This window comes from Prosopis cineraria, unplaced genomic scaffold (genome assembly GCF_029017545.1).
Source record: "Prosopis cineraria cultivar Desert tree isolate PC_DT_omini unplaced genomic scaffold, ASM2901754v1 PC2, whole genome shotgun sequence".
NCBI lineage: Eukaryota > Viridiplantae > Streptophyta > Magnoliopsida > Fabales > Fabaceae > Prosopis > Prosopis cineraria.
The window spans coordinates 14,090,547-14,118,463 of NW_026555333.1; the positions used below are offsets into that span (position 1 = coordinate 14,090,547).

Sequence of the window (27,917 nt, forward strand, 5' to 3'; positions counted from 1 at the left end):
TGGGGGAGATATTTACTTTGGATTGTATTAATATATTTTAAATTTATATTATGTTTTTTAATAATTTTTATTGTTATTTAGATAATTAGTTTTTAATGAAAAAATATGATTTTTTTTACCATCAAAAAATTTTGAACAAAGGCAAATTTATAATTTTTAAAAATTAAAAAAACATGTTTTACTAGCAGGTTGGCAAGCCAACCTGCCAACCGACACAAATACAACTCATTAGGATGCAAGTTATGCCAACTCACATCTTGTAGGTTGATTTATATTATTAACTTTATCTGTAATTCAATAAATTATAAGAGCATAATTGTATTAGATCAGAGTTAAAGAAATAAATTGATAATTAAAAAAAATTTAAGGACTACAAATTATACTATCTTTATAGTAAAATATTACCATTTTTGTTAATTACACACTTAAAAATATTTATTGTTACATATTATTTAAATAATTTTTAATTTATTAAATGGATCTTTTAAAAAATATATTTGAACATAAATTTTATTACTATAATTAATTTTTATTTTATTGATTTTTATGAAACCGGGTCAACTAACGCCTGGTATATGTGCTTTGATCAAACAAAACACAAAACAGAAGTCTTGGCAAGTTGGAAACGAAACAAACCCTAGACATTATGAAGGCATGTAGCTGCACAAGATTGATGGATTCTGCTAGTTTCTGACTGATTGGAGGCGAGAATTGTGGCTCCATGTTTCATTGGGCTCATTGGAAACCCTCTCCCGAGGCCTGCCTGTCAGGAATCTCCTTCTCGATTTTCCCATCCACCCTCCTTCTGCTTCAGCCACCTCCGTCTCTCACTTCCCCCTTCTCTTTTATTCTTTGGACAAACCCTTTCTTCTATCTCAGCACACAATAGATCGTCCATTTACTCGCGCCTGCTTCACCAAACCCAAAAAAACACATGAAGCGTCATTTTTCCAAATGGTCAGAAGAGAAGAGAAAATATCAAAATACTTTTCTAATCTAATTTATAAAATAGAAAGAAAAATAAAATTTAATTCTATTTATAATGTATTTATTAATTTTCAATACTTTTTTATATATTTTTATTTTTATTAAATGTTTTAAATAAGAATATTAATAATTAAATTTAAAAATATTTATTAAAAATAAAAGTAAAAATTTATTAAATTTTAAAATAAAATTAATAAGATTGATAATTTTTTTTAATTCTGATGAAATATACTGAGACTAAATTGTAAATGAAATCAGAGTAATGTCATGTGTATTATACTCCAATATAATCGCGTTGAGAAGTCAAGCGATCCCTTGCTTTTATTGGTCTGCTCCTCTGTCAAAATGCAAGGACCAGATTGACTCTTTGGCCACAAAACAGAGGCACTCACTGTATTTACTCCAATGCTTTGTTTGATGGCTGCCACTGCAAATACGTCAATGCAAGATAAGGCTGCCGGTGGGAATTCAACAGTGCTCATGAGAAAAGCAATAAAATTGACAAAGAATTTCCTGCTTTTCATAATATTTCTGTCGCCAAAGAACTCGCTTTTTAGGTAACCTCAATCATAAGCTTCCCCCTACATATTCTTTCTCATTAATCCATCTTTTCCTTTTTCCTTCTCCTTTCAATTTCCTATTCCCTCTTTTGGCAGCCCAGCCCCACATCACAATTCACAAGCAATCACGACTCACTTAGACTGTTACTGTAGCAGCACATCATTTTTTTTAATTAAAATAACAGTGGGATGCGCTAATTAATCCTCCCAATTCCCAAGGATAAAACTTTACTTTTAAAATAAGAAGAATGGGGAAAATTTTTAGCTATTCTTTTTACCCCATCAGACATCAGAATGCTTAAGGGCAGATCCTAATGATGTTTCTCGTACAAGATCTCTCTCTCTCTCTCTCACTCATTTGAGCCTGGTTAGTTGTTACGGACAGAGTGACTCAGAAGAGAGAGGTCACCTACCGCACGAGAGTAGCGTGTAGCTTAACACCCTAAACAAATGCACATCACTCCTCCTGCCCCACTGGAACTCGAGGAAAAAATCTCCGACCTTCTCTTCAACCTTGGTGGTGGCGGGTGTTAGTCATCGCTGACTGGTTCGTTTCATGAAGATTCTCAGCTCGTGTTTTCAGAATGATGATCACGGAGAAGTCTCATGTTGTTGATATAGACAATTGTCGTCGGCGTAGCAGCTCCGACGGTGGAGGTGGCGGGCATCCAGACGCTGCCGATGGTGCAGACAAGGAGCAAAGGTCCTCCCACGAGGCTTCTGGTGCCGAGATTGTGAGAGTGTCGGAAAAAGACAAGGGATCCCCTGCATCGGAGAGTTCGGTTGAGGTGGATTTGGGGAATGCGGCGACGGAAGTGAAGGTACATTCGGGTACGGTGAAGAGGGATTGCAGGATTTGTCATCTTAGTATGGACATGACTAATCATGAATCTGGGAGCATTGAGCTAGGATGTTCTTGCAAGGACGATTTGGTTGCAGCTCACAAGCAATGTGCCGAGGCTTGGTTCAAGATCAAGGGAAACAAGTAAGTACCTCGTGAAACAGTCTTATATGTTGTTCATTAAATCTGGTGTACCCCGCTGACCTATGCTCTTGGTGTTGGGAATTTGTGAGAATGGCTTCGGCACTCTGATTCTCAGATTGTTGCTGTTAAATCTGGATCATTTGGATTTAGAATTGATTAATTTCTGCTTACCGTTTGACATATGTCCCCAAAAGGCGGTGAAATAATGCGGGCTAAAGGACCGTACTTATCGTGAATTAACTTGAATTTGGGGGGAAAAAATCGCTGGGAGCAAGTGAAAAATGGATCGAGCTACATCATCGGAGATGTAACTAAGAGCACATGAAATGTGTTATTACCTGGCAAAGAGGATGTTATGGCTACAAATAACTTGTCTGCAGGTCCAAATATGCATATCATGTTTCTGCCTAACAAATTGGTTTTCGACTGTTATGCAGGTTGACTTGTTATATTTGAGTCAACCTTCATGGTGGTTGCTGTGATGTTCAAGTTTGTGCATTGGCTTAATCGATTATATCCTTGCTGTCTTCCTTCAAGTAAAATTATGGCTTGGTGTGCCGTACATAATGGAGTTTTGTGATTTACCTGCATCTCATGAAGTTCTATGTTCACCTGTCGCTCCATCTTGTGACTGGCACTGGCTTAAAAACCAACTATTTGGGAGTGAATCTTGGGTGAGCCACCGAAAAAGAGAAATTCGTGGGAATATCATATATGGTTCTCTGGTCTCGTGAAAAAACTTGCAATTATAACCATGACCTAGGAACTCAATTAGTATAGGAATCCTTTACATGAGCTCTTAAATTGATTTCCTACCGCAAGCCTGGAGGGTTGTTACTCCAATGGGTGGTTGTAGAAATAATTCAGTCACAAATATGTTTATTTATTGTGGATGCTTTCGTGTGAAGGAGGCATTGCAAAAAATTGTCCTATAATGCCAAGCCACTCTGACTCTGATTGTAATTTGAAATCCCTTGACTACATGTGACCACTTCATTTATTAATCTTTTTACAAGTCTGAAGTTTTGGATTTAACATTATCTTTGTCCTGGAGTTTTCTATATTCGTGATTTGCCATGTTAATTCATCCAATTTGTGGTTAGAATCCTAGAAGATACTTTTCAATCTGTCATTTTAATTCAAGATGCTACTGACCATAAATCTCACTTTTTTCAAGAAAAGCCTAAGGCTTGTCTTATCTTTGTAATGTATAGTCCTTCCACTAAACTTTGAGAATGATTTTTTTTTTTTTTGGGCTGGAAGGGTTAGTGGCAAGTCTGATATCTTGTATCAGTTGTTCAATAGTTTAGCAATAGTTTTCTGGCACAACTATCATGCACAAGCTGGCTTATGATAAAGTTTATGTCCTAGTGAAGTTAAGCAAAGCTTTTGAAATTCTTTGAAAAAAGGTTTTTGGATTACATAATCTAAAATTTGGACTAATTCATCTGAATCTGGGATGCAAAGCATCTTATTGGAAATTGATTTTTCAGATGAAACTACTGGAAAACTTGTCTCGAAGAAATGCTGTAAATGTTATTGCATTAATTACTTTATTTGCATGGCTACCAGAACCTGTGAAATCTGTGGATCAATTGCGCACAATGTAACTGGAGCTTTTGAAGTTGAAACAGTTGAACAGTGGAACGAGGCAAACGATGCCACCATGGCACCCCCTACTGGACCTGCGTCCCATGCTGAAAATCGAAGTTTCTGGAGGGGCCACAGATTCTTGAATTTCCTGCTAGCCTGTATGGTCTTTGCCTTTGTCATATCTTGGCTTTTTCACTTCAATGTACCCTCATGAGATCCTGCAACTTTTGGATGAAGCAGGTAAGTTAGGCTTTGAGGGTTAACAGACGACCACATGACCCTTGAAACTGGTAACATTCTCAGTATCTGTGACTCATCCATGCTTTATTGAAGCTGCGTTACATACGTGATGTGCATATCAGACCCAGCACGACTGAATATTGTATAATTTTTGTTGTACTGTTGTTGATCTTATTTTGGGACAGCCTAAAAGAGTACCACGCACTGCCAATCCTTGTTTCCTTGCTTGAATGGCTGAATCTATATTACGTTGTAAACTTCTCATTTTCCCTTCTGATACTCCTACATGTAGAATTTGCGTTCAACGGACAAGCTGGAACATGTGAGGGAAAATATTATATTATGCGAGCCTGTATTTATATTGGTATATATATTAGGGAGATAAATCAATGATATTAATTTTAGTTATTGGGATCAAGAGGTCGAAAAGCAAATTTCCTTGCTTCACATTTTAGAATGAGTTTTTTTATGAACGAGTTTCAGTGAACTATATCTGTCCTTTAATTTAAATGCATACTGAACTTTAATTGCTGAAAACTAAATGAAAATACAAAAGGTGAAAATGCATTTTTGTTCTTAAAATATTTTTTGAGTAACACTCAGCTTCTTAACATCTTTGTTAAAACAATTTTGTCCCTCATATTATCAAAACAGAACATTTTTATTTTTTCTGTTAAATTTTTGACATTGACTTTAAACATTGATAGTTAAAAAATCTGCCAAAAAGGACGTTTTTTTTTTGATAATGTTAAGAATAAAATTATTTTAATAAAAATGTTGAGATATTAAGTGTTTCATAAAAAATATTTTAAAGGTAAAAATATACCTTCACCTAAATACAAATTAATGTTTTAAAAAGTAACAAGTCTTTAAAGTAGTCTTTTGTGGCAATCTCAAGTATGCCACGCTTCTGTGATGTGATGTGATGTTACTAATCTAATGTTACACCAGATCAAAGGAGTACTTTTCTTAGGAGGCAGGCAAGATGGTACACACCTTTAAACTCTACTAAACCCTGAATAGAAGAGATTTTTTTTTTTTTTTACCAGCGTATAGAAGAGTTTTAATTAAGGTATTGAAAAATTGATTTATTCATTACGTTAGTTTAAAAGTTTAATAATTAAAATCGCAATGAGATAAGTTAAAAACAGGATGTTCTATTAAACCAATCAAAATATTTTTGTAAGTGATATTTGCTAAAATTTAAAAAAGGTGGGAAATGAAAATAATTTAAACTTAAAAAGATTAAATCATCCCTTTTCTTCAATCAGAATATAATCTAGTCTTGCAATTTTTAAATTTTACAACCTCGATTCCATAGCCTACAGTAACTTTTATTGTCTTTATCCTTTGAAACCTAAGCTGCCTTGGATGCTATACTGGAATCCCATCACTCGGCATGCGAGGGGTGATTAGGAATGGCGAGGGAGAATGGCTCCTAGGCTTCAAATGCAGTCTAGATTCTTCAGCTATATCAATTGCAGATATTACAGCAATTAAGACAGGTTTGGAATCATGCAAACAAAGAGGCTTCTCAGACGCATTGGAAGCTTTGAATCTTCTATTTCGTGATTGCGGTTCAGATAATCAATTTAGACATGTGATTATGGATCCAAGAGATCTCATTTATAGTGGCTGGGAGATTGAAATAAATCATGCTCACAGAGACAGCATCAAATGTGCAGATTTTTTTGGCAAAAACAGCTCGTGAATCAAGGACTAATATCCACCTCATTCCTGTTTCAGTGTTGCTCCTTTTGATTGCACTTATGCACTAGCTTTTGGTTAGGAGACTACATTGCTTTTCTGTAACCCCTTTAATCCTCAAGCTTAGGCTTGCCTTTGAAATTCAAAAAAAGAAATCCCATGTTCTCTCATGGAGTAACAGACCCATTTTCGCTACTTTGGATGACACAAGCAATAGAAGTCTTGAGTTGTCCCCAGTGTCTCAACTCTCAAGCTTCTTTAATTTTATTTTTTATTTGGGGGGCAAGACGATGGGCCCTAAGGCCCAATGATCACACATCAGAACCAATAAAAAACAGTTGTCATTAATTTTAGCCCCATTTTGGTTCGTCTGTCATGTCATCCATCTCCAGATTCCTTCAAACTTAGACTCGCATCTTCCAAACTCATTATTGCAACCTTGCCCTCCTATATTCTTTTTCTCTTAAATTAAGAGTTAATTTTGTTCTTGTATTTATTTTTTTAAGAGTGTAGGGTATTTTATATTTTTAAGTGTGATAATTTTTTTTTTCTAAAATGTTTTTTCAAGGTCCAAAAACACATTTCTATTAGGAGGCTATTAATTTTTTTTTTATTATTTATTGAAGTGAATGTGAGTGAGATCCATGCACACTTTGATTATATCTTTTGATACTAATTTATTCATAAATTTTTTTTAAAAGCGTTGGGCACCCTAAAGTTTTTTTTAGGAGCATTGAGTACCTTAAAGTCTTATTAAAATAAAATTTAATAAATATTGGCAAAATATTAAATACTTTCATATTTAATAATTTAAATATTATTATTTATAAATATGCATTCAAAATTTACAAATCACTTTTTAAATATTAACAACTCAAACTAACATTTTATAAATTTATAAATGATGGTTTATTTTTTATATATCGATTCTCTCTCTGAGACAGTGTCCAAATCTTTATATCTTTTGTGCCTATTAGAACTTATTCATATTTTTAATATTGGCTAAATTTCTTAAATTTTAGGTCATTTTTTATAATTTTTTTAGTCAACTAATGATCTTTCTCCAAAATATTACATTACCTAGATTTAATATTCTCTGTATATTGTAGTGTTAGGAGTGAAAGAAAAAACATGACAAATTAGAACTAACAATATGCAAAAAATGTTAATTTAAAAGATATCATTTATTCCATTAATGTGCTACAAAAAAGTTACTTAACAAGAGAAAAATGGAGAGATGAGAAGAAAAAATTTCTTTATTAATTTTAAAGTCCATTCCTTTCATTTTTAATACAAAATTATGATATATAAAAAATATTAAAATATTAAATTAAGTGGTGTAATGTTTTAAATAAAATACTTGATATTTTAACAATATTTATAAAATTTTATAAATTTAAGGAAGAAGATTCAATCCACACTGGTATTTGCTTCTGATCACTTGAACTCAGAGGTCATCATAGCGTTTAATGAGACCCCACCCCAGGTTCATTTGGAAAGCTTGATTCTGAAGATGAGTGTGTCTAATTCCTAAACCACCTTGAGTTTTGGGTCTATAAACCTTATCCCCAGCAACTAGGTGAATCTTCCTCTTTTTACTAATGGTACCTTATAAGAAATTTTGATTATTTCTTTCCAACTCCTCACAAGTTATAGCGAGAATATTAGCCCTTTGCATAGTGTATGTAGGAATACTCAAAGTGATACAATTAATCAGAGTGGTGTCTCCTGCAAGCGCAAGTGAGTGAGCCTTCCAATTAGTGAGTCTCTTTTTCACCTTATCAATCACGTCCTTAAAAGTATCCTCATCAACTTATTTATGAAGAAGAGGAATGCCCAGATATTTCTTGAGATCCATAATACAAGTAAAGCCAAGAGCATTGCTGAGTTCTATACTTTGATGATAATGGACAATTGATGAAAAAAACACTGTAGTCTTCGCAACATTAACCTTAATCCTGAGCTTTCACAAAATTTGGTTAAACATTCATTAACCACATCAACCTATTCAAGAAAAACTTCTGCAAAAAAAACAATATCATCAACAAAAAGTAAATGAGAGATGGGAGGGCCATCCTTACAAAGTCTAACTAGTTTCCATTTGCGATTATCTATCTTTTGTTGGATTAACTAGGTGAGCTTCTCCATGCAAATAACAAAAAGGTATGGTGAAATGGGGTTTCCTTACCGAACTCCATAAGAGGGAGTAAAAGGATCCACTTAGCCACCATTCTAAAGTAATTGCATAGAAGAAGTCATTGCACAAGTCCAAAAACTTTGATCATCTAATGTGGGAGTTGAAGTTTCAAAAGACAATTCCTTAAGAAGTTGCAATTTACCCTAACATAGGCTTTTTCCATATTAATTTTAATTGCCATGAAACTTTTCTCCTTTTTCATGTTTCTCATAATATGGATAATTTCCTGTGCCACAATAATATTGTTTGAGCTTTATCTCCCAAGCACAAAGCTACATTGATTAAGACTAATGATATTAGGAAGGAAACTTTTCATCCTCTTTGTAATAATTTTTGTGACTACTTTATAGATCACATTACAAAGACTTATGGGACAAAGATCTCTAAAAGTGTCAGGGTGATCAGTTTTAGAAATAAGGACAATAAGAGTACCATTAACAGAATCTATACTAGAAGGATTATCAAAAAGATGTTTAATCATACACACAACAGACTCCCTAACATGCTCCCATTAACTTTGAAATAAAAGGGCATTCAGTTCATATAGTCCTGGAGCTTTCAAGGCACCTATATCAAATAAAGCATTTTTATCTCCAACTCAGACACATCTTCATTAAAATGTCTAATCATATTAGCATCAATCAGCGAAAATGTTTTAAGACAATTCATCTTATCTCTATTCTTGATAGCTTCATAAAAGAGTGATGAGAAGAAAGAAGTGGCCATGGGTTTAATATCACCAGTATCATAAACCCATTCCCCAACTTCATTGCAAATGGTGTTCACTCTATTATGTTTTCTTCTACCATTTGCCACTTGGTGGAAAAATTTAGTATTTGTCTCCGTGAATGCCCTAATCTTAACAAGCTTTTTGAGCCCATAGAAAATTCTCTTGAGTCATAACTTCTTCAAGCTCAAGCCAGAGACTATGTTGAAGGCTTTCCTACTCACTATTTTACCCACAAAAAGTCAGCTTCCTTGTTATCCCATCCAATCTACCAAGAAGTCTTCTTTTTTGAGCTTCGAAATTCAAAAACTTCCTTATTCTATTTAAAACAAGCCTCAGCAAAATCTTGAGTATTTTTGTTCCATTTGGTTTTATCGTCCTAGCTTTTATGAACAAAAGATGGAAAATCATCTTGAAGGACCTATAGGGCAATAAAGCGGAAAGGCCTACCTACTCTTTCAATTTGTTGCGCCCCTTGAAGTTTGAGTAATAAAGGCCTGTGGTCAGATTTGTAAAAAGGGAGATGCATAACCAAAGCATCCAGGAAAGTAGTAAGAAATGCAGTATTAGCAAGCACTAAATCCAACCGAGCCTTGATAGTTCTTCTCTTTCATGTGAATTTTGGACCATTAAAGCTAACATCATTCAGATTCATTTATTCAAGCCATTAGCAAAAATCTTTATTAGTAGTAGTACTAAAGGGGGCATTCAATCTCATAAAAAAGAGAAGTAGCATTAAAATCTCCTGCAAGAAACCAAGGGCCACAAATATGTTCACTTATGTGCACTAACTCAGCCCAGAGAGATCTCCTTCTAATAGTATTTGGACTAGCATAAATAAGAGTTGTGAAACCCACTTGTCCTCTTGAATCTTCAAAAGAAAGATGAACAAAGTAATTAGTAGTTTCAATTATATTAATAATCTTAATAGTATCCTTCCAAAGAAACCAAATCCCTCCACTGTAACTAATAACATCAACCATGTAGCTACCATGAAAGTTTAATTTATCAATAATTTGTTGGGCTTTAATACTACTACATCGGGTTTTTAAAATAACAACCATGTCATCTTTGTAAAAGTTCTGAATATTCCTGATCAAATTTGGAAATGTTTTTGATCTTGTTCCATGAGAATTGTAGGCGAGACAATTCATAAAAAACAATTAAAGAAAGGGGAGGGGATGAAATGCCCTCAAATTCTCTTTGCAAGTCATAAAATTACTTCCCACACTGTTTCCCTAGGCTTTCAAAGCATTAGCATGTGAGGCAAAATCAACACCTAATCAAGACTAGGTGTTGATTTTGGATGAATATGATCTTCATCGAGAGGCTCTAAGCCATTGCCATCCTAAAAAGCACTCCTATTCTGCTCCATCATTATAAGCCCATTTTCTTTTTAACCATGGATCGTTATTCCACCTGGCCCATCTCATTCATGGCCTATTTTATCATTAAGCACGTGATGTGGATCACTCTCAAGCCCATCCAACACTGAATCCCCTAGCTAGTCCAAAGATTCAAAAGGGTTAGTGATTTTTAAAACATGTCAATGTTAAAAGCCTTACCTGTTGGATTGGGCCCTTCGGTCGCCCACTTCTCATGTCAATGAGGTTTTCTTTTCTTGTCATATTAATCAAACTTGGCTCTCCTTTAAATGCCACACGAACCTGGGCCCTTTGATTGCTAACCTCCTTGCCAAACCGACGATCTCCAATTTGTCCCTTACGATTTCAGGATTTACTCCCAGATTTTTTGAAAGGTGAATCAGTTTTAGTGGCGCAATTTTCCTTCGTCCATCCTGGTAGGTATCTTACCTTATCAGCCAAAATCTTCTCACTCATGACCAACTCTGCAGCAATCTGTTTCTTTCCTTCTGAGTCTTTATCAGTTGATCGTTTGTTCTCGCACGGATCTCGATTACAATTTCCTCCAGATTTTCCTTTTTCTTGCCCATGCCACATTGGCACTAGATTTACGGGACCTGCGGCATTAGCACGCCGTTGTATTGGCCATTTAACAAGATTTTTCGAGCCAAATTCCGACGTTGGTGGCGGCATTCCACCATGAACATGTCTAGGATTATTCTGACATTGTTGCTCTTCTCGAGTTCTCTTCCTTAACTCAGCATGGTTCTCCCGATGAGTGCTTTGATCAGGCTTATCTATTATAACCTCCGTATTCATCACTATCATAGTCGCTTAAGCATTCTGGGTTGCCTCCTAAACCTTCTGTCTCTTTCTATACCTTCAACTTCATACTTTCCTTACATAAGCTCAGGACATATATCCTTGTGATGACCAAAAATACCACAAATAAGACATACTAGATGTAATCCTTCATATTCAAGTAACAAGGTTTGGCCAAAAATCTCAAGTGTTGGCAAAAGCTGGAGATGTAGATCTAGCTCCATACAAAACTCCCGCAAGTCGGCCATAGGATCTCATGGACGTGGCTAAATCAACCTTTAATGTTCTACCTATCATTGACCCAAGGTGCCCACAAAGATTCCTGATTATAGAACTCAATAGGTACTATTCGGATTCGGACCCACGCTGCAATCTTCTGGTGAGCATTGACATTCTAAAGATCAAAGTTTGGCCTCCAACATTGAACTAAGATGTAATGATCTGCAACCCTCCATGGTCCCTCTTGATACACGTACTTTACGTCATCATTAGCCTCAAATAAGGCAATGAAATAATCATTTTCAAGACCAAGTAGTTTAAATTTATGCTGTGTTTTCCAAATGTTTTCTAGTTTCGGATGAAGCTTGTATATAGACATACTCATCCTTAGTGTTTTTATAATTAGATATTTCTTCCAAGGTTCACACCAGGCCTCATATTGAGCCTGTGTAATCTGTAGTGATGGACATAGGTTATCATGCTTGCGATATTGGCCCCTATTGCTGTTGCCATGGCTATGGTTAGGTGTAGACTCGCTGAAAAAGCACTTCAATACATCAATATACACTTTCCAGGCATCTTCCATGGCTGCTTTTCCTTTGTTCTGACTACTAATCCCATCGGTTGGGAGTTTTAGCACCTTATCTCTGTATGGGATTGTATCTTTTTTACCATCGTTTGTATCCATGTTCAGTTTTTCCTCATCGCCTTTCTTACGAACTTTCTTCCTGCTACGTGAAAGAAGATCAGCTTCTTCTGCCGACCTCCTTCGCTCATAAGACTCACTCGCAATGGCAGAGTCACACATCTCTATTACTACCGAAGCTTCAGTTTTTTACTCTGCTTTCTTCTTAGAGTTTGTGTTCTGTTGTTGTGTGGTGAAGTGAAAAAGTTGGAACATTGGATGAGGTTGGGATTAGAATCCTATGAGTGAGTGAGTGTAGGCGTTGGTCCGACTAAGTCGCCGCTATCAGCGCTGGTTCCTCTAGCGTTACGTGCATTTGAATCTTCTTCCTTCACGTGTCTGGCACGTGGGATCCAAACTCCCGTCGACTTCCATCCATTTCAGGCGTAATTATTCATTAGCTTTATCATCATTCATCATTTCCCCCTGCCCTAATCACTCTTCATTCACAGCTATCGCATTTGCCAAAATAATCACAACTGGATTCCAATTCGGTGCTGTACACTCAATTAATCTCTGTCTTCTCTCCCAGCAGTAATATTATGTGAGCTGACGTGGATGCGTCAATTCCGTGCGGCTCTGAGGAAGCCATTCACATAAAATGCCTTTCCATACAAAATTCCTAATTAAGTTCCTTCTAAAAGTCATCCAATGCATAGAATTTTCCTCTCTTGCATTTTCAGCACCATTACGAAAGTCTTAATATTGATAACTGTAAGATTGCTTAATTTGACGAATATATACGAAGCAACTAAGACAAACTTGTGTCGTAGACTTGTAGTGTTTGGTTCCTTTTTGTCTATGAATGCAAGAGGGAAGTGGCCGAAAGATTCAAACAGGACGTCAGGGAATCTACCCTAGGGAGGTGTGGTGGAAGACAGCATACAGTATATAAAAATAAAAATAAATAAGGGATTAAATGAAAAGTCAGGGAAGTGATGAATTGAAAACAAAGAAGATAATTAAATTACCAGGTGGCCACTCCCACGCAAGGTTTTTGGCATGAGAACGTGCAGGACATTATTGGAGAGGACACTGTCATTTTGTCGCCAAAAAGCGTTGGATGCACAGCCGAATCGGATTTGGATACGTGCCGCTGCAATTATGGGTCCGTTCGGCTAATCAAAATTAAGAATTACTAAAATAGGACAAGAAAGGGGGAACGCGCGCAGCTGCCCTACACATACGTAGATTCATTGTTCATGTGATCGTGTCGTTAGCTAATCCAAATAATCCACCATGGGCTCCCATTCTCGCCTTCGAATGTCGGTCTTTCCCTGCTTCTCACCATATCTAATATATCTTGGTTTTTACTAGTGATATGAAGGTTAAATGATTCAATTAATTGATCATTAATTAATCACGCGCTTCGTCTCCCTCCCCAAAATTTTGTTTCGCTTTTACCTCTATCTATCGCAGAATTCATCTCATTCCTTCACAACAATAGAAGGCCGTTGAATTCAAAGTTTAGGTTGGTCCCCCCAAAAGAAAAAAAAAAATCAAAATTTAAGATAACTAATAATAACTAGTACGCTGCTCGTGCCACACACGAAGTGTGAAATAAACAGATATATAATGGAATTAAAGTCACATTGATATCTTTTTTATTTATTTATTGATATGCTCACTTACATTATTTACTTAATTATCTTAGCAAATACCCAAATATAAATATTTTTAGAAACAATTAATAGATTTTATTCCAAAGATTTTATCTTCTACAATATCATTCTGTTTAAAACATCTTCCCAATTGATTTCCATGAATTTTATTTAATTTTAAATTATCAAGCCGATTTTTATAGAGAAAATTAAATAGGTTCCGAATCATAGAATTACAGCTACTTAGGTCCGAAAATTTTGGCAATTCATTTCCACAATTAGACTAACTTTTTATTCGATTCAATATGTTTGAATGTAATATGAATTTAATTATGTGCAAAATATAAATTTTATAATAAATTTATTATTATTATTATTATTATTATATACTTATAGCACTCATGTTTTTTTTTTTTAACCTGAAACGAATTCCCCAATTCAACCCATCTAGATAACGAAATCTAGTTTTAAAGTGTAAAAGATTTCCTTTAAGAAGGTGGGAAAAGTGGGGAAGAGAGAGGCGTGCCTTCACGACACACAAAGCGGACCACGTTGCCAAGGGGACCCATATCCGTTTGGTACTAACCTCTTCATCTCCCACTTCCCTCTTTCTCTCTTCTTCAAACTCTGCTCCTCTCTCGCAGTAGCCTAATCTCTCTCCGGCTTCTCTCATGAAGAAGCTTTGCCCTAATCTCGATCGCGAGGATGCGCTCGAGACGGTGCTCGAGGTCCCAATCCCAGAAGAAGTTTTTACCACCAAGAGCGGAACCGCCAGAGCTTGGCAGAACATGATGTCCTGGATGAAGCCCAGTACTGATTCTAGATCATCGGCGGGGGTCTATGGAAGCCGCAACACGGAGATCCAACTTTTGTTGGGCGTCGTCGGGGCCCCGTTAATCCCTTTCCCTATCAACTCCGAGAGCCAGCCCATTAGTCGTGGCATTAAAGACCTGCATATTGTAAGTAATGAGTTAGAAATTCATCGTACTGAAAAAAAGAAATCCGAAATTGTGATGTTTGGCTAAATTTGAGTTATCTGCGTGTGCAGGAGGCGTCCATGGCGAAATACATAGTGAAACAGTATGTGGCGGCGGTGGGAGGAGAGCGTGCGTTGAATTCGATAGAAAGCATGTACGCGATGGGGCAAGTGAGAATGGGGACATCGGAGTTTGGCGCAGGGGAAGGGCACGTGAATGGTGGAAAGAAGTTGGTGAAGGTGAAGAAGGCAGAGACATCGACAGAGATGGGAGGGTTCGTCGTGTGGCAGAAGCGGCCGGAGCTATGGTGCTTGGAACTGATGGTTTCTGGTTACAAGATCAGCGCCGGGAGCGACGGAAATGTAGCATGGAGGCAAACCCCTTGGCATCACTCTCATGCTTCTCGTGGCCCACCAAGACCTCTCAGGCGCTTCCTACAGGTAACAGATAAAGCACAAAAATTACTGATGCATTTGGTTTAGGCATGTTGGATCATTTTTCATGTCAAACACCAAGATTGGTAAGGTCATAAGTCATTTTGTTCATTGTTTCTGCTAACTTCAGTTTATCCCCGTTGGAATCTGTTTGAATCCACTTTTTAAAGATAAATTTCCTTTTGTGTTAGTGAGGTTCCTCTGATCGATATTCAGCGGTAGGGACAAAAGGCCCGAAAAAACGTTATAATTCTCATTAAGACTACCTATTATCTTCGTCAATATTCATCAAGCCTGAATTCTGAATTCAGAGTTTTCACATATGCTGTTTCATCACTCTGATTGATGTGGCTTCCCTGTTTTCGTAATCTGGAGTCTGGACAAAATAAATGGTTGGGACTTGGTAATGCTGTCGGCCTATTCCCTTATACGCCTTAAGCTAATTAAAAAACGAAAGAAGACAACACGAGCTATAAGAAAAAATTGTATGGGAAAAGGTTGACCCACCTTCCTTGTAGATCCTTAGAAATTTGCACTTGTTGGTTGAAGCCCTCTAACGAAGTTCTCCAATTAGATTTAAAGCGGGGGGAAAAAGTCTACAAATAAGAGGGGATTGCGGATTTAAACGTCTTCCTCTAAAGCCAAACAATTATCGTTCTTTTTATTAAGGCGTTGACAATATATTCCCTTTGAGACGTCGTGACAACCTGGACTCTTCCTCCTTTAGACTTCTAAAAAGAAATGTTCGTACTGGGCCTATGTCCTAATACATATGATGGGGACTTGAGTCAAACTCATAAATTACTACGACCAGCTCCTGGCTTCTTATGAATTGTAAAAATGAATTTTTCCTTCTTCTTCTTCTTCTTCTTCTTTTGCACAGGGCCTTGATCCAAGATCGACAGCCACTCTGTTCATGAACTCTGTATGCATAGGTGAGAAGACAGTGAACAACGAGGACTGTTTCATATTAAAGCTGGAAGCCGAATCCTCAGCACTTCGAGCAAGAAGTAGCAGCAATGTAGAGATAATACGGCACACTATGTGGGGCTACTTCAGTCAAAGAACTGGCTTGCTGGTACAACTAAAAGACTCGCACTTACTTAGAATCAAATCCTCCGGGAACGACGGCGTATTCTGGGAAACCACCATGGAATCGGTGATACAAGATTATAGGAACGTAGATGCCATAAAGATAGCACACGCAGGGAAGAGTTCGGTGTCCCTGTTTAGGTTTGGGGAAGGACCTGAGAGTAATTCGAGGACGAGAATGGAAGAGGCTTGGGAGATTGAAGAAGTGGATTTTAACATCAAGGGCTTGTCCATTGATTGCTTCCTGCCTCCTAGCGATTTGAAGAAAGAGGAAGAGAAAGGGGAACCTGAGTGTGGAGTGGTCCAAAGCAATCCCAGGTTGCCGTTTAAGATTCGTTCTGCTTCTTTTAGGATTAGCACTTCTAAAGTGGCAGCGATTAACGTGGATGATTCAAGTCCCAGTGATAGCGACGAAGGCCTGTAAATCTGCTGTCCTTTTGACATTTTGTAAATAGAACAGCATCTCACACGGTACACATGTTCAAAGTATAAGATGAGCTATAAATGTTGGGAAAAAACAAGTAAATAAATTTAAAAAACTGAGAGAGAGAGAGAGAGAGAGAGAGAGAGAGAGAGAGAGAGATTTTATCTGATAATTGAAAAGGAGATTTTCAATAAGAATGATGGCTAGTCTTGCAGTATTTATGATTTCGATTTACCATATTAATTTTATAACGGCTCTTGATGGTGAGAGAAAATACCTCTCTCTACCGAGAGATGGATGCAGTGGTTTTCGAGAGTTCATGGAGACAGATGGTGGAAAGGTAATGAAAAAAGGATAAGTTATCAAATTGGTTAAAGTACTAATTTCAGGATTAATGATTAAAATTATAATTGAATTATAATTAAATTGATTATAAATAAAACATTTTATTAAACTACATTGATTTAATAGTTTATTAATTTAACTGATAGATTGAGTTGAATTTTCATTTTATCTTGGACATTGAATAAGATAAAGGTGGAGATCAGGCGGTTCATGAATGTATAGGAAGACATGAAATAGATTCATGTAGGGAACGTTTTAACCACGGAGCCATTGAATAAAATCATGTATGCAAGAAGTTGCAATGACTTTATTATTTTTATTTTTATCTTTTTATTAGTTATTGTGAATTTGAATCCTCCCCATGTTCCCTCTCCATGACCAATTTCATCCATTCAATTAATTATTATTTTGGTTTAATGTTGTGGAATTGTTAATTATGGTGTTAAAATAATTAGGTTTTATAAAAATATCATAATGCTTATTAATCATAACCATAAAATAAATATTATATTTATTTTAATATTATAATTAGTAATCTTACACTTAAGCCCTGTTTGTTATGCAGGCTTGAATTTGAAGGAATTGAGATTAGAACTGGGATTAAAATTATGGTTTTAAAATTATATTTGGTATAGAGTAATAATTATAATGAATACTTTCCTCCATCTTATTTTATAACTAAACATAAATTATAAAAAGACTATAATACCTCTTATAATTAATAAAAAAAATTTTCAAAACCCATCTCTTTGTTATTGACGTGCAATTCGATAGGAAATCAATGGAAGAGGGAATCTCACCATCCAACAAATTCTCGAACAAGGCAAGCTAGTGAAGATGAGTCAGATTGGAGAAGGACTGCAAAATCCAACTGAAAAACTAGTTGTCAGATACATCAAGAGTTTCTAAATAAGGAAGGTTCCAAGACGAGGTTGTGAGTGAATTGGCATAACTGGTGTGGTCCAGGGCTATTTCAATGACCCGATTTGAGCTAGAGACAATGACACCACAACTGAGGACGGAAGGAGAAGGGACGAAGACGAATTTGTTAGTAGTGGAGGATAGCGTCAATGCTAGGGACAGCCCTGGTAAACTAGATTGAGTAAGAGAATGGTGAGAGATGGGGTTAGGGGCAAGGGCAAAGAGGTGAGAGAGATAATGACTAGAGAGGGAGGAGAAGTTGATTGGAGACATATGAGAGAAGCTACATTTCAATGGTGGTGGTTTGACAAAAAAGAGGGCATTTTGATTTAAAAAATTTTAATCCTAAGATTAAATTTTCAATACTACCTCCCCTGTGGGTTTGCCCAATCCCATCTATGTTTGTTTCAACAATCTCAAGTAACAAACAATCTTTTATACCAAATATTGTAAAAGTAGATTAACACACTCTCAATCCTACTCTCACCCTTGCAATTCCACTTACCAAACAAGGTTTAAGGTTGTGCGATGGATGGAATAGGTTGGATTGAGGTGTTGCTTGCTGCCCATCACATTTTGCACAAAATAGGCTGAGCCATCCCATACTTGTATGTGACTTGTTCCAACCAGTTTGACAACAGGTTGGACTAGCCTAGATATGGGTGGGCTGAACCAACTTATTTTGTGTATGTCCAAATAAAAATAATATTAAATTTGAGAGTGTAGCATGCCCAGATAAAATTAAAAAAAAAAGAAAAAAATTTAAAAATCAAAAAAAGAAACCGACAAAAAAAAAACTAACACTAAATTGTCATATATATATATATATATATATATAGAGAGAGAGAGAGAGAGAGAGAGAGAGAGAGAGAGAGAGAGAGAGAGAGAGAGAGATTGCCAAGGAAGAGAAAGAAAGATGATGATGAAAAGAAAATTAAGGAGAAGGTAGAATCCAGATCTCAATAGAATATTTTCTGAAAAAGCAAAGAAGAAGCCACAGTTCAACGACAGCATACTCTACTCCTTCTCTCTACATTCTTCCTCTCTCTCCCCCCTCCATCTATACAAATTCAAGATTTGAAATCGCCATTACATTCCTCTTATTGTCCGCTCCATAACATTCTAAATTTCATCTTTATTCTCATCCATTTATTCTGTGCGATTTCATCAGGTAGCCTCTGCCCAAGGGCTGTTGAACTGCAGTAGAGGAGAGGTCCACTTCACCGACGGTCACGATCATGATCACAAAAGGTGGAGTCGTGGAGAGCTTCATGGTCATGGAGTTGCAAAGCGAAGACAAGCACAAGACGGCAAGGGTGGCACGATGACGATGAAGCAGGGAGACAAGAGCTAGTGGGACTGAGAGACGAGATCACGAGTGCTGAGGCTGAGCCACCAAGCGAGGAGTGATTGTGAAGAGCAAGAGCGAGTGGGGCACTTCGAGAGATTTTCTCTTTTTGTTTGCTTGTGCCCCCTTGATAAATGCAGCATTCAAACTAATTTTTGTTTTTTTAATGTTAATTTGTAAATAGGGTGGGACTAGCCCGTAGTGCGTTCCGCCCACTTACAATAAAACCGAGCTAGCTCATAAATTCAGCCCACCCGTATTTTTACAGTGGGTGAATTTTAGTTTACCTATTTTTGACCCGGTATAGGCAGGTTTGACGAGCTACAGGTTGTCTACTCACCCCTATCAACACTGGACCGAAGCAACGGCAATTAAATGGGCGGATGAGATTGGATACCAAGTGATACGTCCAAATCTGGTTACTGGTTTATTGCCATGAAACATTTTATTGGGAACGGCAATAGAAATAATAGGTCGCCTTCTCTTCTGCGCAGTTTCATTTTACTCTATTTTCATTATAATCTTAGATAATTCGAATCAAGTTTTAATTATTTGAGAAAATATATCTATAACTTTTACTCAATTTTAAATTAAGTCTTTATAATTTACTTTATTTTAATTGAACCTTATAATTTAATTAATTAAATTTTTTAATCTTTAAAAATTAAAATCCTTTTAAAAAACAAAATTAAGAATTTTTATATTTTTATTAAATGATTATACGACTTTAAAATTAATTACATAATATTTATAATTTAAAATTTATATAATTAAGTACACTTTTAAATATTTTTTATATGTGTAGAAATTTCATAAAAAAATACTAAAAATATAAAAAATAGATTAAATCAATTTTTTTTGACTAAAAGTATTGAATTAAATTTTCTGCAAACTTCATGAGTATTTTTATTTTGTAAAAGTTAATGATTTATTATTAATTTTAACTTTTAAGGATCAATGTATATAACAGATGAAATTATAGGGGTTTGACTAAAATAAATAAATTGTAATGACCTAATTTAAAATTGAGTAAAATTGTAAAGATTCATAAGTATATTTTGCCTAATTATTTTGATTAATTACTTATTTTTTATAATTTATATTTGTATCTCATATAAAAAATATAACAAAATGTATTATTTATAAAACAAAATGTATTAAGTCGCCTAAAATTTATTAAAAAAAGAAAAATAAAAACTGCAAGGCACAAAATCCGAGTGGCAGGACATCCTCCTTTCAGCTTGGCCAGCAAGTGCAGAGTAACATGCAAATTCTAACAAATGGAAGCTTCTAGTATCGCTCTGCGTATGTTTCTGATCATGTACACGGACCTGACTTCGTGCAATCCCAACCATCCAAAATAGAACATTCTCGAACCATCATGAACAGTCCTATCTCTCTGTACTCTGCTTTGATCCACTCCCCACCCTAAATCCCCAATCGTTTCCCTCTTCTCACTTTCTCTGAATTTTGCTTTTGCGTCTGCTATCCACAACCATGTCGTTGATTCCAAGCTTGTTTGGCCGTCGATCAAACACCTTCGATCCATTCTCACCGCATGTTTGGGACCCTCTTGAATGATGGCCCTCTCAGCCCCTCTCTGGCTTGATGTTGTCTTTTGCTCACGCTGTCGTGGATTGGAAGGAGACTCCTACGGTGCACGTGTTCAAAGCCAACGTGCCCGGTCTGGAGAAGGATGAACTGAAGGTGGAGATTGAATAAGGGAAGATTCTTCAGATAAGCGAACACAGGAACAGGGAACAGGAGGAGAAAATCAACACCTGGCATCGAATTGAGCGCAGCAGCGGCAGCTTCTCCAGGAGATTCAAGCTTCCAGAGGATGCTAAGGTTGATCAGATCAAGGCTGGGGTGGAGAATGGCGTGCTCACTGTGACTATGCCCAAGGAAGGAGTGAAGAAGGACGTTCGGTCCATTGAAATTTCTGGTTAAAATCTCAGGTCCTGTGTCCTTTTGTTCTATGTACGAACTAGCAATGGTGTTGGTTAGGATTTTATATGGGAAATAATTGTCTGTGCGATGGGTCGCTATGTCTCTTTTGCCCGGTGTAAGACTCTAGTGTCTAGTATCGCGACGCGAATGCTCTTAATGAATTGCTAGCTCTTCTATGCAATTTAGACTATCTAACTCTGTTTTCATGATTACCATGCTTTTGCTTCTTCGAATATCGCTTAAATGCATTACCGATCGATATCCGATTGCAGTTACTAGCAAGTTTGGACGACTAGAGAACTAGAAAAAGATCTCTACTTTTCAGTAGGCAAATGCGTGATTCTGATGTGTTGTCCTTGCCACATTTTCGCACCTTGAATCTAAGATTTTACCATTACTGTCTTGTTGCGACATATTATCAAATATATTATACGCCCCTTGATGCTCCTTCGGAGCGTGAACTACTACTTTCAGAACTTGAGGTTTCCTGTCTCTGGATTTAAGGAATTTTACCTTAACTTGTGTTACTTATAAGTTGTGTCAATACGTTTTCTTATGCAAGGCGTCTTCAATTCAATTAGACTGAGTCCCAGTACTTCAGAATGTTAAATTGGCCAAGGCCACCTGGGATAGAAGAATATTAGAATCTTATGTATTCCGTGTATTGAGGGCTCTATTAAGTATTCCATGAAGGAATCAGCTAGAGCTAGTCATAAAAGTATAATATTACAAAACTGAGCTGAAGATTCAAATAAAAATGTTACCTACTTTTTCATTTTTGCTTCATGCAGGGGGGGAAGGAACATTGTTGTTGTGGGCTGTGTCAATGCATACTGTTATTCTGATGCAAAATGGTTTCCCCTAGACTGAAGCTGCAATACTGAAGACCACTTAGGGTAGTGGGATAGGAGAAATCATGCGTATTCCACATGTTGAAAACTACGTTGTCAATTATTTCATGCAGGACTCAGCTTAGAGGAAGACGTTTTTACGGTACTGAACTGGAGATTCAAATAAAATATATTACTTTTCTCTCATTTTGGCTTCAAGGCAGAGACAAAAGAACAAAGCGGCATATATATATATATTTTTTTTGTTTTTGCTTGGAAATGATTGTTAATTTCTTTTTGTCGGGCTATAGTGCATTTATAACATATACATAGAACGTAATTTTCTTCTTTTTCAAGCCTTAAGCTTGCTGTTTGTAACTGTTAAAAAAAAACATACACATAAGAACGAAAACCACTTCCGCCCGCTTAGACGCGCCAAACATTGCTTAATTACATGGCATAACACGAAACAAAACGGACAAACGCAGTTCTCATCATTATTGCTTGGTGACGGAAGCAGGGGAAGCCATAAAAGCGAGGAGCACGCAGAATCACTAGCCAGAGATTTGATTGGGTTTGACCTCAGGTTTCTGCTCTTGCTGCTTAGGCACAGTGACAATGAGCACCCCATTTTCCATGGAGGCCTTGACCTCTTTCATCTTGGAGTTCTTCGGCAACCTGAACCTCCTCATGAACTTGCCAGTGCTTCTCTCGATGCGGTGCCACCTATCATCCTTGTGCTCCTACTCTCTCCTTCTCTCCCCACTGATCCGCAGCACCCTGCCATCCTCCACCTCCACCTCCACATCCTCCTTCCTCAGACCCGGCAGGTCAGCTTTGAAGACGTGACACTCCGAGGTCTCCTTCCAGTCCACGCGATTGCTGGCTATGGCACTGGTTTCACTGGCGGAGGAAGGCAGGTTGGCCACGGTGCTGTGGAACGGGAAGCCCTCAAGGGGGTCCCACAGGTCTGCAGAGAGAGGATCAAAGATGTTGCTTCGCCGATTTCCAAAAAAGCTTGGGATGAGTGACATATTGGCATGCTTGATGAGTTTGGAATTCGTGCTCAAGGCTTTTATCGTATGAGATGGATTGAGGGAGGACTTATTATATATAGGAGGAAGGTCTGGATCCTCCAGGATTTTCTGGGAAAGCTTTGGGTGGATTACTGGATTTACACTTCTTCAGCACATTGACACTTGTGCACGAGGTGGCGTTCAGTCCTCACAGTAAAATACATGATGTGTCTTTTCTCTCGTGGCATTTTTTTTTTGGGGGAATCTCGTGGCATTGAATGGTAACGGATCATGGTTTGCCGACTACAGCCCAATTGTCCTGAGGATGGCTTTTTGTTTGAGACTTCGTCCACTCATGGCATTGGGTCTGGCTTCCTGAACTGGGTCCTTGTTCACCTTCCTCCTCATTTCGAGCTCCGTTTACTTTTACTGTTTTACAGCAGTATGATTCGTAATAATAATGCTTACGTGGTAATATATACATACACATCTGTGGATGTCTGCATGTATTTGAAAATTTCACATATTGTTTTTTTTTTTTTTTTTGCGGAAGGGGCCGTGGCCGACTGGCCGCTTGAATTATATATGTGTATTGAATAATTACCTTATTGTTAACCAATCATTGTGGAAAGAAAAACTTAGTAGAGACAAAATATGTTGTGTCGCGGCGCTATTTAACCAGAAAAAAAAAAAGTGGTAGAAAACATTCGGGAAGCATCTGCAACTTTCATAATCTGTTTCACCGACCACGTTCCACAACTTTCCAGACCCCTCTCCTGCAGTCTTCGTCGCCATTGATTGACTCTCCTCTGTCCTTTTCCTGAACCATCTCGACCATCTCTTTTTCTCCTTTCTCTTCCTATAAATAACCCCCCTCCTCCTTTGTTTTCCTCATCCATTGATCCTCAAGGCAGCTCAAGCAACACTAAACCGGGCAATTCATCTCACTCTTCAATTAGTTTCCACACGATGTCGCTGATTCCTAGCTTTTTCGGCACCGGTCGCAGGACCAACATATTCGACCCCTTCTCGCTCGACGTGTGGGATCCTTTCCAGGACTTCGCCGTCTCAGCCCCTCGATCCGACCTGGCCGGCGAGACGGTGGCGTTCGCCAACACCCGCATTGACTGGAAGGAGACGCCGGAGGCTCACGTCTTCAAGGCAGACCTGCCGGGCCTGAAGAAGGAGGAGGTGAAGGTCGAGATCGAGGAGGGGAGGGTGCTGCAGATCAGCGGGGAGAGGACTAAGGAGAAGGAGGACAAGAACGACACGTGGCACCGGATGGAGAGGAGCAGTGGGCGCTTCATGAGGCGGTTCAGGCTGCCGGAGAACGCCAAGGTGGAGCAGGTGAAGGCCTCCATGGAGAACGGGGTGCTCACCGTCACGGTTCCGAAGGAGGAAGTGAAGAAGCCGGACGTGAAGGCCGTTCAGATCACCGGCTGAGCCCCACTACTGTACTAGTTTGTTTCCGACACAGTACATCAACTGGGTCGGTGATGGGTCTTTGTGGCTGTGTCAAATAAGAACAGGGTCGAGGCTCTTGTTGAGACTCGGCTGTTCCGGGATTGCTGTCTCTCTCTGCTTGTCTTGTGTGCACCTGTAAATCTGTTATCAGTCTCTGAAGAAACGTTAAGTCTTTAATAGAAAATCATATATCTGATGAGTCTTTCGTCTCCACATTTAGCTTATCCGTGATACGAAAGTAATGGAGGAGCAGTTTTATTGAAATTACTATAACTGCGCATGTGTTTCGTGTTTGAAGGCTTAATATTAATAAGTCTTTCGAACTCACGCTAAGTGAAAGATTAAAAACAAACACTAATTTTGCAGTGGGTGAAAAGCGTTCTTCAGATTATAAATTTTGGAACATAAATTACGAGTAGTTAAACTCCAAAATCATATTTTTCAAATCAATTTTATCCAACATTAAAATTTGCCGGACTTTGAGCCAGACAAGTACATACAGATTTCATACAAGGTTCATTGATAATTTGACAAAAGTCCTTGCGTGGGATTTCAAGTAATTATCCCAAACATATATTCTCTTTTCTGTGCATAGAAAACTATCGGGAGTCTTCATTTTTTGAATCATTATTATAATATTTTAAAAATGATATTAGTTTCGGGGGAAGAAAAGATTTATGAAGGATTTTTAAGAAAAACGAAAACACTTCCAGGTCTTAGGAATTCTTCGAACAAACAAACATTGTGACTTGAATTATTGATTGGGCCACGCAGTTGTATTGACTTTATCTTATAGAAGAAATGTAGAAGTCCGGAGGCATGTCTAAGCTAGCTTGAGACCCAAGTGGCCTGAAAATGTAAAATTTAAAAAAAAAAATGTTGTAGAAAGGTGGGGCAAGAGTATATGAGATTTTTTTTTTTTTGATAAAAGAGTATATGAGGTTGGGTTGGAGTAGTCAAGTTTGGGAATGCTAGGAGCTACAACCCAATGTTTTAAAACGAAGCCCATAGAAAGAACTTCGAAATCAGAGAATGACAACTAAGTCTCAGGGAGATCATTTCATCACAATGAAATTCCAACAAATTCTAAAATACAAAGTAAGTCTCATAGGTCCTTAGTTGGCATTATGATACATTTAAAAAGACTCAAATAACCTTACCAATTATAATAGAATGTTTCACATACAGAAATTTGTAACTTTTTTTAAAAAAAAAAATTACCACACCATTTACCTTGATTTGCAACGTGTTTGCTTAATTTTATTTTTAAACACAATATTTTGACATTAAATTTTGAAATTGTTTGTAACTTATTTTCTCATATTTGCAACTCATTTGCTGATAAGCATATATCTCAACTCCAGCCTTGAAAACCAAAGGGCGTACCACCTCCTGCCCCTCCACCATTTCCATCACTGAACCCGAATGATCTGGACTTGCACTTTTGATGATCAATTGCTAAGGGAGTACTCCTGCACTTCTACGAACTGCATAGCTTCTACTTCTAGCATGAATTGATGGCTTGGTCATGAAATTGCTTTCAAAATTCACATGTCTTGTCTTCATCGATCCTTCCGATTCCAACGCTACAATTTCGAGGCATTGCCATCTTAGATGCCGTGGCCGGCACCTACAACAGTGACGTCCATTTCTGAGGTCTGAAACCTCGAGGCCTGCACAATGGTGTGCACCGTATGAGCCCTCAAAAGCTACTCGCAGTCATCAGAAGTAAACTCCGATGCGGCAGCGCCAATGCTGAAGGGGATGGGTGGCGGGGCAGCTGAAGGCGGTGTCGACAAAGTTGAAATGAGGGGGAGAAGCGATCCATGCCATTGACATACAAGTTGCAACCAATGCAAGTCCTGATCATTTGGGTTGTGCGATGGAAATCGTGGAGGGGGAGGAGGTGGTATGCCTTCTGTTTTCATGGTTGGAGTTGAGATATATGTTCAGAAATCAAATCTGGATATAAAGATGCAAATCTGTTTATATGAAGTTGCAAACATGAGAAAATAAGTTGCAAACAAATTCAAAATTTAATGTCAGAATATTGCATTTATGAATAAAATTAAGAAATCAAGTTGCAAATTAAGATAAACAAAGTTGTAAATCCGGAATGAGAAGTTGCAAATTTCTATATTGGAAATATTCTATTATAATGGTTAAGGGTATTTGAGTCCTTTTTTAATGTACCATAATGCCAGCTAAAGGATATTTTATATAAGATTTACTATGTATTTTGGAACTCGAGACTTGAGACTTTATTGAGATAAAATGATCGCTTTGAGACTTGATTGTTATTCTCTCAAACAAAAATTGAGTGAAAGCAGAGTTCGTTCCTTCGTTAATCTGTGTGGGGATGATGCAAGGCCTATTCCTGATCCACATGGGCTTCATCAGCTTCTTACCTTTCATTAAAAAAATGATCCAACCAAGACTATGTGGGAACCTTTGTGAATTAAATTCTCCACGCGTCGTTCATGCATTTGGATCTTTGGAGCACAACAGTAACATGCCCTAAATATCTAAATTTAATTTAACATTAATATTTCGTTTTTATATATTTATCACATTTTATTCTCTTTATTTTTCTCCGAACTTCCCTTTCTGCAAAATTGAAGAATTCAACCTTTATCCAAATTTCAATACACCTGAGTGTCTTTTTATTACCTAATAAGCACTGTCAAGACGCGATTTAAAATTAAGGTCTGTTTATGTCCTTAAATTATTTTCATAACATCCAGTCTCATAAACTTTAAATATCAAAGGCAATATTAATACGATTTAATTATTTTCAAGATGATATTGCTATAACAAAAAAATTTTAAAATATTAGGTGGTCTTATAAAAATAGTTCAGACAAAAATGAATCTTAACCAAACAAAGAAACTTGTAGGATTTTTTGGCTGGGGTGACTTAGGGTGTAAAAAACTAGAAAAAAAAAATGATAATAAGAGTGTAAAGCATGCAAATGATTGAATGAGAGTGGATTCCACCCCACTAAAGCGGAGGCATGCCATGAAAATAGTGACACAATCATTGGATTCACCAAAAGAAACCATGCCTTCTGGGTGGGCCTCTCTCCATCATTCCTCACTCTGCAACATTTTTCTTTTCTAAACGCCCAACAAACGAAAATCAACACTAATTTATAAGCCCAGTCCACTGAAATAATACTAATAAACAGTTTTAAAACTTGTGCTGCCATTTTGAATTTCCACTGTGCAAAAATCATGTTTAGGTTCCGATGCAATGATAAAAATAGATTTATTTCTATTTTTTTATTATTGCTTTTGTCATATCAAAAGGTTTGGTTTCTTCTTCTTCTTTTGAAAAAGGAAATTCATTCATCAGAAAATATGTACAAGGGGATTACAACGTACACACAGGAAACCAACCAAGCCATTGAATCAATGGACCTCGTGAGAT

The 27,917-nt window shown here is 37.2% G+C and overlaps 3 protein-coding genes and 2 pseudogenes across 4 annotated transcripts; 4 read left to right on the forward strand and 1 right to left on the reverse strand.

The window, feature by feature from the left end:
* Positions 1-1,868: 1,868 nt before the first annotated feature.
* On the forward strand, positions 1,869-4,629 carry LOC129301860 (uncharacterized). Of its 2 annotated transcripts, XM_054940473.1 has the most exons (3): positions 1,869-2,532; positions 4,105-4,283; positions 4,366-4,629. In XM_054940473.1, exons 1-3 carry the CDS (start codon positions 2,132-2,134, stop codon positions 4,386-4,388), a joined length of 603 nt encoding a protein of 200 aa, XP_054796448.1. In that variant the 5' UTR covers positions 1,869-2,131; the 3' UTR covers positions 4,389-4,629. The 2 variants fall into 2 exon arrangements, with proteins under 2 accessions (XP_054796448.1, XP_054796447.1); XM_054940472.1 differs by having other exon boundaries at positions 1,872-2,532; positions 4,105-4,629.
* A 9,578-nt stretch (positions 4,630-14,207) lies between these two features.
* LOC129303156 (uncharacterized) lies at positions 14,208-16,811 on the forward strand. The gene is made up of 3 exons (XM_054942265.1): positions 14,208-14,646; positions 14,736-15,104; positions 15,982-16,811. The coding sequence occupies exons 1-3, from the start codon at positions 14,359-14,361 to the stop codon at positions 16,612-16,614; spliced, it is 1,290 nt and encodes a 429-aa protein (XP_054798240.1). The 5' UTR covers positions 14,208-14,358; the 3' UTR covers positions 16,615-16,811.
* Positions 16,812-20,488: 3,677 nt separating this feature from the next.
* Positions 20,489-22,381, forward strand: LOC129302457 (17.3 kDa class I heat shock protein-like; annotated as a pseudogene).
* Positions 22,382-22,401: 20 nt separating this feature from the next.
* LOC129302455 (17.3 kDa class I heat shock protein-like) lies at positions 22,402-23,042 on the reverse strand (annotated as a pseudogene).
* An 817-nt stretch (positions 23,043-23,859) lies between these two features.
* On the forward strand, positions 23,860-24,701 carry LOC129302456 (17.5 kDa class I heat shock protein-like). Its single transcript, XM_054941359.1, has one exon. It carries the CDS (start codon positions 23,994-23,996, stop codon positions 24,465-24,467), a length of 474 nt encoding a protein of 157 aa, XP_054797334.1. The 5' UTR covers positions 23,860-23,993; the 3' UTR covers positions 24,468-24,701.
* Positions 24,702-27,917: the final 3,216 nt, after the last annotated feature.